This window comes from Bufo bufo, chromosome 5, assembly GCF_905171765.1.
Source record: "Bufo bufo chromosome 5, aBufBuf1.1, whole genome shotgun sequence".
NCBI lineage: Eukaryota > Metazoa > Chordata > Amphibia > Anura > Bufonidae > Bufo > Bufo bufo.
In genome coordinates, this window is record NC_053393.1 from 405,359,940 (window position 1) to 405,378,260 (window position 18,321).

Here is an 18,321-nt window from a genome sequence, read left to right on the forward strand (position 1 = left end):
ACTGTAATTTTAGACGCTGGTCTTAATAAAGGCCTATAGCTGGTGGTGGATCCGCTGAAGTTATGAAGAGGCACCGGCCTCTCCATAACTTCCACGCATCCAGTGCCAGTTCTAAATGTGAGACAGATTCCTAGCTGTCTTACATTTAGACCATTTTCTATGCCTAAACCAGGCTTAGAAAATGATGAATGAGACGGGCCTGCCGGTCTGTCCCCTTCCCAGCCCACGCCACGCCCACAATTTTAGACCTGATGTGAGCGGGCAAAAGTCACAGATAGCGGTGCAACTAACCATTACCCGCCATCTGTGCCTGAAATACGCCTAATTTAGGTGTATTTTAGTTTAGTAAATTACCCCTATAGTGTATTAAATAACTATTATTATTTTATTTTTAGGGGAGGATAACAAAACTAAAATTTTTATTATTTTGTGGGATTCATTTTTACAGTGTTTACTGTGTGTTATGAGTAATATGATAAGTTTATTCTGTGGGTCACTAAATAATCTGTGTTTGTGTCGCTGCATTCCAAGACCCAGGCCATTTTATTTTTCTGATGACATAATCATATGAGGGCTGATATATTAGATTTCTCTCTACTAATAATCATTTTTGCTTGTTTTGGCAACATGTAATGGGTATTGCTAGAGAAATGATCCACATACTTTGTGTGACACCTTGATCTGGATCCTGGTAACTCTATCATGGTGTCAAAAAAAAACAGAGTGGGGGGATTAGATGGGTATGTGCTTTCCTGGAAAAAAATAACCTCATATGTGACAACCACAGAGCAAGTATGCTGATTGATGGAGGAGAGGGAATAGGTAACATGCATAGAAGTCCATATTACCCTCCCCCTAGGGTCATGAGAGAGGATGTTTTTTCTCTCTTCCCTGCAACCTGTCAGCTCCCCCCTGAACCGAACCCCTTGCCTTCTCCAGGCTACCTGAAAGCACAACCAGCAGAAAAAGTGTGTGTGTGTGTGTGGGGGGGGGGGGGGGGGTTGTTTAAAGGGAGTCTGTCACCACTATATGACCATATACAGCACTTAAATTGGCGCTGTAGCACACCTATACATGATTCTAATGGTACATTTGTTATTTTCTTTAGACATCCAAAAGCAGGAAAAACGACGTTTATTTCATATACAAATGAGCACTTGCAAGTGCCCAGGGGCGGCGTTCAGTGTGTAGGTGCCCAGGCTGCTCTGCCTTTTTAACCGTTACTCCTCCCCCAGCCTCTTCCTTTGCCCGCCCTCCTATTTCCTTGTATCATCCCTAGGTCCGATCGATATCCCGCACCTGCACACTGCTTTGCCAGCTGGTGCATGCACACTAGTTGAATTGATGCCGTACCCAAAATGGGCATTGCAGTGTGCATGCCCCGGCCCGGCGAAGCAGTGCGCAGCGCGGGATCTCGGCCGGACCTAGGGATGATACAAGGGAATAGGAGGGCGGGCAAAGGAAGAGGCTGGGGAGGAGTAACGCTAAAAAAGGCAGAGCAGCCTGGGCACCTACACACTGAACGCCGCCCCTGGGCACTTGCGACTGCTCATTTGCATATGAAATAAACGTTGTTTTTCCTGCTTCTGGAAGAAAATAACAAAGGTACCATTAGAATCCTGTATAGGTGTGCTACAGCGCCATGTAAGTGCTGTATATGGTCATATAGTGGTGACAGACTCCCTTTAAGCCCTTAGTTTCTTGGGCTGTGTAGCAGCTAGAGATGTGAGCTTGGTCTTGTTTGAAAGCTGTTAAGACAAGGCTGTAACTGTGGGGGAGAATGGAGAAGTGCATCAAAGGTTTGGTTTGATATGGAAACAGGAAGTGCTACGTACAGGATGGAAATAAACCAGATTGATTTGATACATACTGAAAACATGATGAAGCACAGTGGTTAGCATTGGTGCTTTTCAGCGCTGGGTCCAAGGTTCAAATGTGACCAAGAACAACATCTGCATGGGAGTTTCTCCCTGCGTTCTCCCTTTGTTTCTGTGGGTTCCTTCTGGGTACTCTGGTTTCCTCCCACATTACAAAGACATACTGATAGGAAACTGAGATTGTGAGCCCCATTGGAGATAGCATGTGATGATAATATCTGTAAAGCGCTAAGGAATATGTCAGCGCTATATAAGTGAGTAAAATAATATATGAGTAAAATAATAAATAGAATAATAATACATTTGATTATATGAACAATTATATGAACATAGATTTTATAAATAATGATAATCCATGAAATCCCCTTTAAGGTACTATTGTTATTGTACTTCAATATATTAAGCATTTATATAATAATAATATGCAATAAGTAAATATATCCAATCTACATATCTTCTAATGTCCTGCATGGCGTTGAAGTTCTTATTCAAATTTTGCGACTAAAGCTGTACTTTAAGCATTTGAAAAGGATATCAGAACAGTTCTATTTAAAGTAGCAGTCAAATTTGTTTCAGCTTTCTGAATTAGTTACACGGATATAATGGACATTAGGTCTTGTGCGGCAGGCTGATGAGAGGAAGACAACTTTCTAATTAATTCAGAGACAGGCATGCTCTGTAAATAGCAAACTGTACATGTCAGATTCAACATCCTGGAAATATTCTGTTTGAATAAGATAGCTGTGATCGATAACAGGTTCAAAGCAAAAGTGTAATTTCCAAGTAATAAGAAACTTTATTAGGACATTTTAATGATCCCATCAGATAAATTTTGCATTAAAATCAATGCTTTACTTCCACAACGAGGAGAGCTGCTAAGCTGATGAGACAAGCAGAATCCACTGAACAGCTGTGGTTTCTTGACCTTTCCAATAAGATTTGGTTAAAATTACATTAGTTGCAACTCTAGATTTGTACTTTTTTTGTTTCAGCCCTAAATGATCTGTCTTTTTTTTTTTTACAACCTTTAGGTACATCATTCTGGTGCCTACTGGATATTGTTCCTATAAAGAATGAGAAAGGTGACGTGGTCCTGTTTTTGTCTTCTTTTAAGGACATTACAGACACAAAAGTAAAGATTCCACAAGAAGATAAAAAAGAAGGTTTGTATATAATTTATGTTATACTTCAAGATGGTGTACATTATAAATACTCAAGATAAAAATGTAAATCATTAATATTAACCAGCTCAGTGTGGCAAAACACTTCTGAATTATGACATTGCTAAGTAAGTGCCTAAGTTCACACTTCAGTTATTTGGTCAATTATTTCCACCAGAGCCAAAACCAGGTGCGGGTCAAAAACACAGAACCGGTGAATATCTCTGAGTAGGCTTCGCTACTGGTTTTGGCTCACAATAACTGACCAAATAACTGACCAAATAACTGAAGTGAGAACTCAGTGATCTCATGCACACGACCGTGCAAAATGCAGCTCGGATGCGGACCCATTCACTTCAATGGGGCCGCAAAAGATGCAGACAGCACTCCGTGTGCTGTCCGAATCCGTTGCTCCGTTCCGTGGCCCCGCAAAAAAAATGTGAAGCATTCAAAGTGGAATTTAGGAAAACTTTGATTCACAATGATTCCGAATTTCCTCGAGCTTCATGGTTACAAACTTTTTTTTCCCTAAAATGGCAACTGCATGTTTATTAACGTAAAAGAAAGAATCCTGGGAAAGCGAGATCACCCATATTGTCATGCAGCCAGCCAATCTGCAGCAATCCCCTGTGATGTCACAGCCCTATAAAAACCTCATCCTGAGTGGTCTCCGCCATTTTCCAGTGTACTTAGTGCAGAGAGAGATGTGACAAGATTTCATGCACTAAGGACAGTGTTGCTGAAAACGATTAACCCTTAGGCTACCAGCGTCGTACATGTACGGCTCTAGTGCGATGTGTAAACATGATGCCCGCTCGCGTCATGGATGGCAGATCTCTGCTGTTTCAAACAGCATAGACCTGCGCTAATTTCCATTACCAGCAATAATGCCGATCGCGGTAATGAAATGCTTTAGATGCCGTGATCAAGTGAGATCATGGCACCTAAATGCGCAAATACCAGGAAGCTCAAGCTCCGGGCTTCCTACCTATGCCCCGTGTGTCCAATCCGGGCATAGGTAGTTGCGCTGAATACTGGTAGCCTTACTGAGTAGGCTAACAGTATTCAAACTGAAATTCTTATTTTGGCCACCAGATGGCAGACCAGGATAAGAAATGAGCAAAAGTGAGCAAAATAAGCTAATAATAAATTCCTGATAAACCAAAATTAAAAATGAAAAAAAAAAAGTTATAAGCTCGTATATGAGGCACATAATGATCACAAAAATAAAAAAAATTTAACGTAAAAAAAAATTCCAATACGGCGAATGGCATAACGGAAAAAAGGGTCAAAATGGCAGATTTGCCATTTTTTCATTGCTTATCTTAACCAAAAAAATTTAATAAAATGTGATCAAAAAGTCACGCATACTCCAAAATGGTATCAATTAAAAGTACAGATTGTTGCACAATTTTTTTCTCAAAGTTTAAATATATTTTTACACTATTTAGACATCAAAAACCTTTACATATAGGGTATCGTTGTAATCATACTGACCCAGAGAATGAAGGGCATGGGTCAATTTTGGGTCAATTTTGCCGTAAACAAAAAGCTGTAGGAACAAAACCCATAAAACGGTGGAGGGATTGTGTTTTGTTTCCATTACCACCCCATTTGGAATTTTTTAACTGCGTCCCACAACATTTTATGCCATAATCAATGGTGACATTAGAAAGTACAACTTGCCCTGCAAAAAATTAGCCCTCGTACAGCTATGTGACCGGAAAAATTTAAAATTTATGGATCACTGAAAATAGGTAAGAAAAATGAAAACGAAAAAAATAAAATAAAAAATACTCCGGTAGCCAAAGGGTTAATAGAGGAATATTGGAGAGGGACAGTGCAGGGAGATTTATGCTGCGTCAGTTTTATTTATTTATTCCTACATTTACTTATTCCTACATTAGCCATAAATTAAGATTTGTAATTTAATACCAATAAGATGGAAGCCTTTAATATTCCAGGGTTAGTGTGCCAACCAATACCGACCAGTCTGCACCCCTTAGGGGGGCCAGGTCTTAATAATGACAATCCTCATCTTTTGCTGGGTTTACTTCTTCCAAATCATCCTTCAAAGTTTCCATGTCCTAGAAAAGTCAGCAAGATGCAGAGAGAGGAGGAGCTGGATGTTCCTGATGCCATATTCTCATCGATATTAGATGATGGGGAAAAGGAGGAAAAGCAGATGACAGAAGAAGGGCTCCTACCTGTAGGGCAAGAAGGCACTGGGGTTGGAGAAGTGGGTATGCCAGAGCTGATTAATATTCTGTGTTTACTGTCAAATAACCTACAGGAGATCACAAAAAAGAACAGCAATAATATGCATTTTGTGCTCCCAACCTAGCCAGCCAAATCACATACCAGCAACAGCCCCTGTTTAAAGGTGCCACATGGCCATTAACAATGAAGAAGGACTATATGGTACGGTCTTCATTATTAAATGAAAGGTACACCGTAGCTGGCCTGCGGCACGGCCGCTCCTTAGGCTATACCCTAAGGCAGAGTTGCCTAGGTATACCTGATGTATAGTGATTTGTGACAAATTTATTCGGAGCAAATCAAATTTCTTGGTTAACTTCAGTGAAGTTGCTGAATCGAATTTATCAAAATTTCGCTCCTCTCTAATCCTGAGGATGGATTATCAGTAGTGATGATCGAGCATGCTCGGCCTAGTACCGGTTCGGCTCGAGCATCGCTATGCTCGGCAGATCCGAGTGCTCTGCCGAGTACCACATGCTCAAGTCTCCTCCCCAGACATTTGGCGCCTTCTAAGCAGCCAATAAACATGCTGGTAAGTATTGCCATCACTGCAATGCCATTAGACATGTTTTCTACTGGCATTACAGTGATTGGCTGGCCGGAACATGTCATCGGGTGCTATATAGCACCCGGTCACGCGAGTTCGGCACATTGCGAGTCAGGGAGAGCTGCTGTTAGGAAGGGACAGAGCGAGTGTAGAGCGAATTTGATCTCAAACCTTTCAGAGACCCAAAAGTCCTTTTAAGGACTATTGTTAGAGGTAAAAGCAAAAAAAATTTTTTGTGTCAGGGCGACCGTTAGTGACATTCATTTTCTGCATTCTACAAACTCTGCTTGCTGTGACCAGTGAGAAGCAAGTCAGCACTGATATCTAGGCCGTGTGTGACGCCTATATTTAATCCAAATTGCAGTTACAGTCAGTTTCTGTATTATACAAACTCTGCTTGCTGTGACCAGTGAGAAGCAAATCAGCACTGATATCTAGGCCGTGTGTGACGCTATATTCAATCCAAATAGCAGTTACAGTCAGTTTCTGTATTGTTCAAACTCTGCTTGCTGTGACCAGTGAGAAGCAAATCTACACTTATTTCTAGACAGTGTGTGAGGCCTTTATTTAATCCACTAGTAGCTAGGTATAAGCGAGTAAACGAACATATGGACAGAAATAAGCAGTCTCTTTACCGTGTCTTCACCACTTCCTAGTGGTTTTTATTCAGAAAGATAGACCGCACGCTTAATCAGCGATAGTTTCTTTTTCCACTAGTTCGATATGGATGTAGGCTTCAGTAGCGTGTTAAGATTCAAACAGAACTTTCGAGTAGTGATCCCGTATTTTCGGATGGTGATCACGTACCTGGTGGCGTCTCACGTGGCGTCCCACGTGGTTTCTATATGTCACCTCTTTACGAATTACAGTGTGCTGTTTCTTTCAGGTTATCATCCGTAGTTACTGTAATCGAATTGCCATACGCATTTCGAGGTTTACACACCTCTTCTTCAGTGGCTGTTATAAATCTTTGTGTGTGACAGTCCATATTTTATATGGTTTTAATGGAGTGTGGTTCGAATATCCATTGGTCCAGGTTTAACTAGGAGGAGTGGTTTTCAGCAGTCTCAGCTGTTCCATAATGTGGTTCTTCCCATCTCATTAGTCAACATTTTAAAAACACAGGTGATAATTTAAAATACATATGTTAGTTTAAAATAAAGATAATAATAATAACAATAATAATAATAATAATAATAATAATAATAATAATAGTTTAAAATAGTATCCAGAGGGTGTTATAAGAAGGAAATAGATATAATATGGAAATGGCAAAAAGTATATATATATATATGTAATGTGAAAAATGGCAAAGTAACCGCATCAGAGATGTATATACGATATCTTTGCGATTAATACGCCATTTAGTTTTCCAAACAGTACGGTCTAATAATTCGCATCACATATAAGAGGCTTCCTTTCAAGTCTTTTCTCACAGAGTTTTCCCTCAAGATATTTCAAGGTATTTCAAGATATTCCACTAGATCCTCCACATCCTCAATATGTTTTTAGAAGATGTAGTGGGATATCTAACAAAAATTTCCATCTCGATTGGAATCGGAAATAACATAAATCGCATAGAAGCTCTCAGCTAATCTGTCGCAATATGTAGATAAGATACTACAACCCTTCGAGGAAAGATCCTTTTCCTATATCAAGGATACCACGGATATAATAACTAGTTTGGAAGAATTAAACTGTGAGGAAAGTTGGATTTTTGGAACATTAGACGTTGGTTCGCTCTATAGTGTAATAGATCATGTACAGGGGATTAACGCAGTCCAGAACAAGTTAAGTATGGACAAAACAATGAGAAAAGAACAGATCCAGTTTGTTGTAGATAGTATTGACTATATATTGTCTCACAACTATTTCTGGTTCAACTCGGATTTTTATCTCCAAATTAGGGGTACCGCCATGGGCACCAGGTTCACCCCCAGCTATGCGAATTTATGTCGCAATGGGAAGATGAGATAATTTCCCCCAAGCTTGGGACGGACCTGGTGCTCTGGCGAAGATATATAGATGATATTGTCTATGTATGGAATGGATCAGAGGAAGCTCTCCACCATTTCCTATCTAGAATAAATAACAGCAATAGGAATTTAAAATTTACCTCTAATCATAGTAAAGAGACAATTGATTTGTCACACACAAAGATTTATAACAGCCACTGAAGAAGAGGTGTGTAAACCTCGAAACACGTATGACAATTCGATTACAGTAACTACGGATGATAACCTGAAACAAACAGCGCGCTGTAATTCGTAAAGAGGTGACGTATAGAAACCACGTGGGACGCCACGTGAGACGCCACCAGGTACGTGCTCACCATCCGAAAATACGGGATTACTACTCAAAAGTTCTGTTTGAATCTTAGCACGCTATTGAAGCCTACATCCATATCGAACTAGTGGAAAAAGAAACTATCGCTAATTAAGAGTGCGGTCTATCTTGCTGAATAAAAACCACTAGGAAGTGGTGAAGACACGGTAAAGAGACTGCATATGTTCGTTTACTTGCTTATACCTAGCTACGAGTGGTTATTCATCTTAACAAAGAAAATATAAGTGGTTTCATATGCTACCATTGGGAACTGTACCTGGAAGACTTTTTTTTATAATTGCTTATTATCTTTTTTCCTTTTCATTCCCTGTGGTTTTCTTCAAATAGTCGATGCTCTCAACAATCGATACTTTTGAGCATTTTAATTGATATTGTTCGACTACTATTCTCAAGAGTTGATTATAACATCGATTTATATTCGAAAATTATAGAATGATTTGATTTGTTTTTAAATGTTATGTTTTAAATGCCAATTTTAATGTTATGGTGACATGTTTATATAAACTTTTTTGATGCAACTCCCTAAGATTTGAGTGCCAGTTTTCTACATATATTCACTTTGCGCTTGTTTATTGGGGTAAACATTTACGTAAGCACCTGATCCCATTTGTATTGGAGGCGAGCCGCCCGTTTAAAATTTTCTATATTTAATCCAAATAGCAGTTACAGTCAGTTTCTGTATTGTTCAAACTCTGCTTGCTGTGACCAGTGAGAAGCAAATATACACTTATTTCTAGACAGTGTGTGAGGCCTATATTTAATCCAAATATCAGTGACATCCAGTGTCAATATGAAGAAGGCGAGTATTAAGGGACGGGGAAGTGGACGTGATTCTGATGGTTCACGCAGAGGCCGTGGCTCAGGGCGCGTTGCAACTGTGCCTGCTGCCAGAGCACAAGGAAAACACTCATCCACGATACCTAGCTTCATGTCCCAGTTTGCAGGGCGTCGCAAGACAACACTCTTGAAGTCAGACCAGTGCGACTAGGTGGTCGGTTGGATTGCGGTAGATAATGCTTCCACTGGGTTAAGCACCACCCTGTCTTCCACCAAGTCCAGTCTCAGTAGCCAACAGTCTGGTCAACAACACAATCCTCACCCTGATCATCCTTCCTCCCACCATGTAGAGTCTGGCCAAACAAGCGATCCGGTACTCAGATGTTCCGAGGAGCTATTTTCACCCCCATCACTTAATTTGGTCATCTCCCCAAGCACTCTTGAAGAGGGACATGAGATCTTGTGCCCTGATTCTCAACCTCTGGAGCCTTCACACTCACAAGATGATGTGTTTAAGGAGGTGGATGATGACGAGACACAGTTGCCATCAAGTCAACCACAATTACTGTCTGCAGAGGTTGATGAAGAGGATGATATACCGTTGTCAATCACTGAAGTTGTGTTGGGGTCAGCAAATGAGGAGGATGATCGGAGTGGGGAATTTGAAGAGGACTTGATGGATGATGAGGTTACTGACCCAACATGGAAAGGCGGAAACGCGAGCGAGGACAGCAGTCCCGAGGGGGAGCGATCTGCAGCACCGCAACAGGCTGGAAGAGGCAGTGGGGTGGCAACAAGGAGAAGGCGGGCCATGCCAAACAGGCCCGCAAGTGTTCCACGGAGCACCCCCTTGCGTAAATCTCCCTTGCCAAGGGGTAGGTGTTCCGCGGTATGGCGCTTTTTTACGGAAAGTGCAGACCAGAAAAGAATAGTAGTTTGCAACCTGTGCCACACCAAAATAAGCCGAGTTGTGAACAGTAGCAACCTCACCACCACCAGCATGATCCACCACATGGCAGCCAAGCACCGCAATAAGTGGGAGGAACACCTTGCTCCACAATCTGTGTCCGCGGGTCACACCACTGCCTCCTCTTCCCCTATGTTGGGTGACGACCAATAGCCTGTCGAGGGTGCAGGCCTAGATGCCTCCAGCGCTGCACCTGTACCGTCGCAAGCACCATCAGGGACCACATCCACTTCCCTGTCCCAGCGCAGCGTACAAATGTCTTTACCCCAGGCATTTGAACGCAAGCGCAAATACCCAGCCACCCACCCACAGGCCATGGCACTAACCGCCCAACTTTCTAAGTTACTGGCGGTTGAAATGTTGCCATTTAGGCTTGTGGACACAGAGGCCTTTTGCGGCCTGATGTCGGCGGCCGTCCCTCGGTACTCAGTCCCCAGCCGCCACTATTTTTCCCGGTGTGCCGTCCCCGCCTTACACCTGCATGTGTCTGCTAACATCACCCGTGCACTGACCAATCCAGTTACTGTTAAGGTCCACCTAACGATTGACACATGGACAAGTGCTTGTGGCCAGGGACGCTCCATTTCCCTGACGGCACACTGGGTGAACGTAGTGGAGGCTGGGAGCGACTTGTACCCTGGGATGGCACAGGTGCTACCGACGCCCAGGATTGCAGGCCCTACTTCTATCAGGGTTACCGCAAGCACCTATGTAAGTGGCTCCTCCTCCTCCACCTCCTTCTCCACTTCCACCTCCAAATTCTCCGCGTGCAGCACCAGTCAGCCATCAGTTGGTAGCTGGAAGCAGTGTAGCACTGCTGTGGGGATGCGTCAACAGGCCGTGCTGAAGATGATATGCTTAGGGGATAAACAGCACACCGCCGCAGAGCTGTGGCAAGGGATAAGAGACCAGACTGAGCTGTGGCTCTCGGCACTCAACCTGCAACCAGGCATGGTTGTGTGTGATAATGGGCGTAACTTGGTGGCGGCTTTGGAGCTCGGCAAGCTCACACACATCCCATGCCTAGCCCACGTCTTTAACTTAGTGGTTCAGCGGTTTCTGAAAACCTACCCCAATTTGCCCGAGCTACTGGCGAAGGTGCGCCGCGTGTGTGCACATTTCCGCAAGTCATTAACAGCTTCAGCCGGCCTGCTGACGCTGCAGCAGCGCTTAAAAAATTGCCAGCTCACCGGCTGTTGTGCGACATGAGCACGCGCTGGAACTCCACGTTACACATGTTGGCCAGGCTTTGTGAGCAGCAAAGGGCAGTAATGGAATACCAGCTGCAGCACGGTCGTCGCCTTTCCAGTCAGCTACTGCTCTTGTCTGACCTCTGTGAGGTGTTAAGAAACTTTGAGGATTCGACACAGATGGTGAGCGGCGATAACGCTATTGTCAGTATAACCATCCCACTTCTGTGTCTACTCAAACGCTCGCTGCTCACAATTAAGGCCGACGCTGTTCGTGGGGAAGAGTTGGAAATGGGGGAAGAAGACATGACCCTGGGTGATAGCCAGAACACCCTCAGTTTGTCTTCTAAGCACGTATTGGAGGAGGAGGAGGAGGAGCAGGGGACGGTTGCCTCCGCTACAGAGGGTAGTAGCCATGGAACTTTAATTCCATCTGTTCAGCGTGGGTGGACAGAAGAGGAGGAAGAGGATGAGGAGATGGACAGTCATCCTCCTGATGACGACAGCGAAGTCTTGCCCACTGGTACTCTGGCACACATGGCTGACTTCATGTTAGGCTGCCTTTTCCGTGACCTCCGTGTTATACGCATTTTAGATAACAGGGATTACTGGGTGTTCACCCATCTGTACCCCCACTACAAAGAGAACTTCTCATCTCTCATTCCTCCGGTGGAGAGAATGAGCAAAATGGTGCTATACCAGAAGTTCCTTGTTGACAGATTGCTGCAAAAATTTCCATCTGACAGCGCTGGCAGCAGAGTTCGCACTTCCTTGGGCAACCGAGGTGGGGAGACAAGGGGAACACACAGCACTTCCAGCAAAGGCAAGGCAACACTCTTCAAGGCCTGGGACAGTTTTATGACACCCCGCCAGCACCCTCAACATGATGCACGTCCTGGTGTCACAAGGAGGGAAAAGTTTTGGAAGATGGTAAAGGAGTATGTAGCAGACCGTGTCAGCATCCTCAGTGATCCCTCAGTGCCTTACAACTACTGTGTGTCCAAGCTGGACACGTGGCACGAACTGGCGCTCTATGCCTTGGAGGTGCTGGCCTGCCCTGCCGCCAGCGTTTTGTCTGAGCGGATATTTAGTGCTGCTGGTGGCATTATAACAGATAAGCGTATCTGGCTGTCAACTGAAAATGCTGACAGGTTGACTCTTAAAAAAGTGAACAAGGTCTGGATTGCCCCTGACTTCTCCACTCCACTAGAGGAAAGCCACGACTGAACATAAAGGCACTTTAAATGTGTTGTTTAGAATGTACTGAATACTCTGTATTCCCATACACCCCTTCCACCACAAAAAAGGGTATATGCTTGAATCTTCCTTTTCTCATCCGCCTCCTCCTCATCCATCACGTATATGCCTTCATATATAATTTTTCGGATGGTCAGTTCACCAGCAGGCCCTCACCCATAATGTTTTAGATGGTCAGCTCACCAGCAGGCCCTCGCCCATAATGTTTTAGATGGTCAGCTCGAAAGCAGGCCCTCACCCATAATGTTTTAGATGGTCAGCTCACCAGCAGGCCCTCACCCATTATGTTTTAGATGCTCAGCTCACCAGCAGGCCCTCACCCATAATGTTTTAGATGCTCAGCTTAAGACCCTCACCCCTAATGTTTTAGTGGGTCACCAGCAGGCCATCAATCATACTTTACCTCTCCTGTATAACGTTTCCTCATCCTAAATACCTATGACATTCCCTGTAATTTTTTTGTAATTTTTCCAATGACAGGCTCTCTTAAGAGTCCTGTATTGTTATTTATCGTCATTACCTCCCTGAGTCGGTACTGGGAAATTTGCGCGCCCCCGCCTGCCTTTCTTGGAAGTGGTAGCCGTGGCCATCCCTCAGGCTCCCTCTCCGGAAACGAACCCTGATTCCCCATTACCCGTGGTCATTATGGTAGGCACACAAAAGAACATTGAAAGTTGATAGAGCAGACATCCGAATAGATCGTCAACATCACGGGACGTGCGATCAGCTTAGAAGTTATCTAGAGTTAACAAAGCGGCAGCAGGCCCTCACCTACAATTTTTTACACGGTCAGCTCAACGTCCGTTCCTCTTCCAAGTTCATTATCATCAGATGATAGTCTGGTCAACACAATCGTAATCACCGGGGGTCACGTAACTGATTAGCACAGAGGAGTGTCTTTGGTTATCGGAATGAACCACACAAATCGACTCGATCCACACGCTCAAAACGGCCATGCACCACCACCCACAGAATAGCAAAGTAGGTATCAATCTGTCAATCCTTTCTGTGTCTTGGCCGGGTGAGGCTTCCCGTGCGTAGTCAAATTAAGCTACAGGCTCCACTCCGCTCCAATTAGTTTAAGTTTCAGCTTTGCAACCATACTCAAAGACAAAGACTTTAGTTTCCCAGAAAATGCTTGGCAGGAAATGGGAATAACGCTGCCGGGGATCGTGTTCGTACCTCCAACTTAAGTTGTTGATTAATGAAAACGTTCGTGGCAACAAAGGTTTTGGCTGTGGTTCGGCTTGCGCCGGTACAAGAATTTCACCTCTACAGGTACAATACGGAGGCCACCGGCCGTTCCTCTTCCAATGAGTTCAGTCTGATCATCCAAGAGTCCGGTCAACACAATAGAAACCACCGGCCGCCCCTCTTAGTCATGGCCCCAGTTCCAAAAATCACAAAAATTTTTGTCTGAACTTGCTCTTTATATAAAAGTAAATATACAGGAAATAATGTTTCCTAACAATTTTTCATCTAAAATCGCTTTTATCTAAGGTTTTGTGAGTTTTATGGTCAGTCTGTAAAAGTGGCGTACAACTCGGGCAACATCGTTACCAGCAGCGACATTGTAGATGCATCCAGACATCCTCCCCATGCTGTCCCCGACCCATTTCGGTGGTATTTCCATCAATTTCTGACCTTTTCCTATGAACCAAGCACCCTCCCCTCTTCAGAGCAGGGGGTGCCTGGTTTAATGCTCGGGTCCTCCCATTGACTTCTATAGGGCTTGGGTGCTTGGAAGAGCACCCGAGCATCCTGGTTTGCTCGGGCAGAGCACTCGAGCATCGGGGTGCTCGATCATCACTAGTTATCAGTATAAAAATTTTAGAAAACACTATTAAATTGTCAATTAAGGGGCCTCTGTCATCAAAAACATCCTTTATAGTGTTGGTCGAGCACCAAAGTGCTCGGGTGCTTGTGTGCTCTAGTAGAACACTTCGGGATGCTCGGGTGCTCTACCGAGCACCCGAGCACAATGGAAGTCGATGGGAGAACCCGAACATTAAACCAGGTACCCCCTGCTCTGCAGAGGGGAGGGTGTCTGGTTCATAGGAAAAGGTCAGATGGAATTGATGGAAACACCACTGAAATGGTTCGGGAACAGCATGGGGAGGATTTTTTCGGAAAGCATCTTGGACTCCCAGGTCGCTACTGGGAACAATGTTGTCCGAGTAGTACGCCACTTTTACAGACTGACAATAATACGCACCAAACCGAAGATAAAATCGATTTTAGAGAAAAAATTGTTAGTAAACATTCTCTCCTGTATATTTACTTGGATATAAAGTGCAAGTGCTGCCAAAAATTACAAGAAAGAGGCACTCCGATATAACCTGTATATCACATAAAGGAGGGCCTCATTCACATTGTGCTACAATTGTTCAGGTAGTAGGACTACACTCATAAAGCCTATGCACTAAGGGAAAGGGCTGCCAAAAATTGCAAGGAACCGGCACTCCACTATACCCTTTATTACATAAAGGAGGGCATCATACACGTCCTTGAAAAATGATGTTTGGTGACCCTTAAAAACATTAGGAGCAAGGGCCTGCTGGTGACCCTCTAAAACATTAGGGGCGAGGGCCTGCTGCTGATCTGACCATCAAAAACATTATGGGTGAGGGTCTGCTGCTGAGCTGACCATCTAAAACATTACGGTTGAGGGTCTGCTGCTGAGCTGACCATGTAAAACATTAGGTTTGAGGGTCTGCTGCTGAGCTGAACATCTAAAACATTAGGGGCAAGAACCTGCTGATGATCTGACCAGGGAAGAAATTATTGGCAAGTAGCCTGCTGCTGAGCTGACCATCTAAAACATTATGGGTGAGGGCCTGCTGCTGAGCTGACCATCTAAAACACTAGGGGCGAGGGCCTGCTGCTGAGCTTACCAACTAAAACACTAGGGGCGAAGGGCTGCTGCTGAGCTTACCATCTAAAACATTAGGAGAAAGGGCCTGCTGCTGATCTGACCATGGAAAAAATTATGGGCGAGGGCCTGCTGCCGAGCTGACCATCTAAAAAAAATTGTGGGCAAGGACCTGCTGCCAAGCTGACCATCTATAAATTTTTGTGGGCGAGGGCCTGCTGCCGAGCTGACCATCTAAAAAATGTTGTGGGCAAGGACCTGCTGCCGAACTGACCGTCTATAAAATTTTGTGGGTGAGGGCCTGCTGCCGAGCTGACCATCTAAAAAAATTGGTGGGCGAGGGCCTGCTGCCGAGCTGACTATCTAAAAATTTAGGGGTGATTGTCTTCTGCTGAGCTGACCCTCTAAAACATTATGGTTGAGAGCCTGCTGGTGACCATCAAAAACATTATGGGTGAGGGCCTGCTGGTGACCCTCTAAAATATTATGGGTGAGGGCCCGCTGCTGAGCTGACCCTCTAAAACATTAGGAGCTAATAAGCATGTCGATATGATGGAGGAGGAGGACGAGAAAAGGGAGATTGAACCATACACCCTTTTTAGTGGTGGAAGGGGTGCATTGGAATGCAGTGTATTCAATACACCATAAAAGCCACATTTAGAGTGCCTTTATGTTCAGCCGCTTTCCTCTGGTGGGCTAGAGAAGTCAGGGGCAATCCAGGCCTTGTTCATTCTTATAAGAGTCAACTTTTCAGCATTTTCAGTTGACAGGTGGATGTGCTTATCAGTTATCATGCCCCCCAGCAGCACTAAATACACGCTGCGGGGCAGGCCAGCAACTCCAAGGCGTAGAGAGCCAGTTCGTGCAACATCACCAGCTTGGACACCCAGTAGTTGTTGGAAATTTTTGGAGCGATTTTTCCACAAGGACCTTCTGGTATTGCACCATTTTGCTCGTCCCCTCCATCACAGGAATGAGAGATGAGAAGTTATCTTTGTAGCTGGGGTCGAGAAGGGTGAACAACCAGTAATCGGTGTTGGCCTAAATGCGCACAACGTGAGGGTCACGGGAAAGGCAGCCTAACATAAAGTCAGCCATGTGTGCCACAGTCCAACAGACAAGACTTTGCTGTCCTCATCAGGAGGATGACTCTCAATCTCCTCATCCTCTTCCTCCTCTTCTACTCATCCCCGCTGAACAGATGTAATAAAACTTCCATGGGTACTATCCTCTGTAGCGGAGGCAACTGTCTCCTGCTCCTCCTCCCCATCATCCAATCTGTGCTGAGAAGACGAACTGAGGGTGGTCTGGCTATCACCCTATGTACTGTCTTCCCTTTATTTCCACCTCTTCCACATGCAAAGCGCCCGCCTAAATTGTGAGCAGCGAGCATTTGAATAGACACAAAAGAGGAATGGTTACGCTAATAATAGCGTTATCGCCGCTCATAAATAGAAGCTTTCTATCAATATCCGCCTGGTCGTTCAGTTGCGCCGACGAAGTGTCTCCACTGAGGGTGTGGACATCCACGTGGTTCCAATCCGCTTCAAATCCATAACAGTGACACTGTTATGGGGGTGTTCTAGATATCACTGTTATGAGGGCACTGTGGATGTCACTGTTATGGGTGCACTGTGGATGTCACTGTTATGTGGGACTGTGAATGTCACTGTTATGGGGGCACTGTGGATGTCACTGTTATGGGGGCACTGTGGATGTCACTGTTATGGGGGCACTGTGGATGTCACTGTTATGGGGGATCTGTGGATGTCACTGTTATGGGGGCACTGTGGATGTCACTGCTATTGGGGATCTGTGGATGTCACTGTTATGGGAGCCTGTGGATGTCACTGTTATGGGGACACTGTGGATGTCACTGTTATGGGGGATCTGTGGATGTCAATGTTATGGGGGCCTGTGGATGTCACTGTTATGGGGACACTGTGGATGATACGGTTATGTGGGATCTGTGGATGTCACTGTTATGGTTTTAGGAGCACTGTGGATGTCACTGTTATGGGGGTGCTTTAGATGTAACTGTTATGGGGACACTGTGGATGTAACTGTTATGGGGGCACTGTGGATGACACTGTTATGGCGGCTCAGTATGACTGATAGGGATCATGCAAACTACTGTGATCGGCCCAGGAATCCATGTCTCAGTCCATGTGTCAGCCACAATTTCCAGGCCAACCTCGGCTCCCCTGACCAGATAAGAGACTGGCTGTATCATACAATACTGTCATATCGTCAGTTCGGTCACGAGAGTGCGGTCGGCCTGGGAGATGTAGCGATGCGCGGACCGTGTTTCCCAGGCTGATCATATTCTTATCTCACGTGTATCACACATGTTGACCCAAGAAAAACCCTTCAGCAGTCAGCACCAAAAAAGATAAAATTAGGCCTCATGCACAGGACCGTATCTGTTCTGTTTTCTCCAAGTAGCAGATCTGCTAAATAAGGATACTGCCTATGTGAGATGTGCGTTTTTTTCCAGAGCCATTGAGTTCTATGGGTTTTAGATCTGCATTATGAGGACCAGAATAAGACATGTTTTATCTTTTGCTGTACTGATATATGGATGTGGAGAGCACACTGATGAAGTCCATGTGTTCTCCACATCCGTATGTCAGTTCTGCAAAAAAAAGAACATGTCTTATTCTGGTCATCATAATGCAGACCTGAAATCCATAGAAATCAATGGGACTGCGGGTCGCACATGGACAGTATCCTTATTTAGCGGATAAATGGATACGGTCGTGTGCATAAGGGTTTAGCTAGACAGCTCAGCAGGCTGTATCATACCAAATGGGATTAGATACACAGCTCAGCAGGCTGTATCGTACAAAATGGGATTAGATACACAGCTCAGTGGTAGGGATGAGCGAACCCGAACTGTATAGTTCGGGTTCGTACCGAATTTTGGGGTGTCCGTGACACGGACCCGAACCCGATCATTTTCGTAAAAGTCTGGGTTCGGGTTCGGTGTTCGCCGCTTTCTTGGCGCTTTTTGAAAGGCTGCAAAGCAGCCAATCAACAAGCGTCATACTACTTGCCCCAAGAGGCCAT

The 18,321-nt window shown here is 44.6% G+C and overlaps 1 protein-coding gene across 1 annotated transcript in view; it reads left to right on the plus strand.

Annotated features, from left to right (window-relative positions):
- KCNH8 (potassium voltage-gated channel subfamily H member 8) overlaps window positions 1–18,321 on the plus strand; it is a 726,151-nt gene that overhangs the window by 348,302 nt on the left and 359,528 nt on the right. The window contains exon 3 of the mRNA XM_040433027.1: window positions 2,909–3,040. Within this exon, the coding sequence (XP_040288961.1) occupies window positions 2,909–3,040 (132 nt within the window). The remainder of the gene's footprint in view (window positions 1–2,908; window positions 3,041–18,321) is intronic.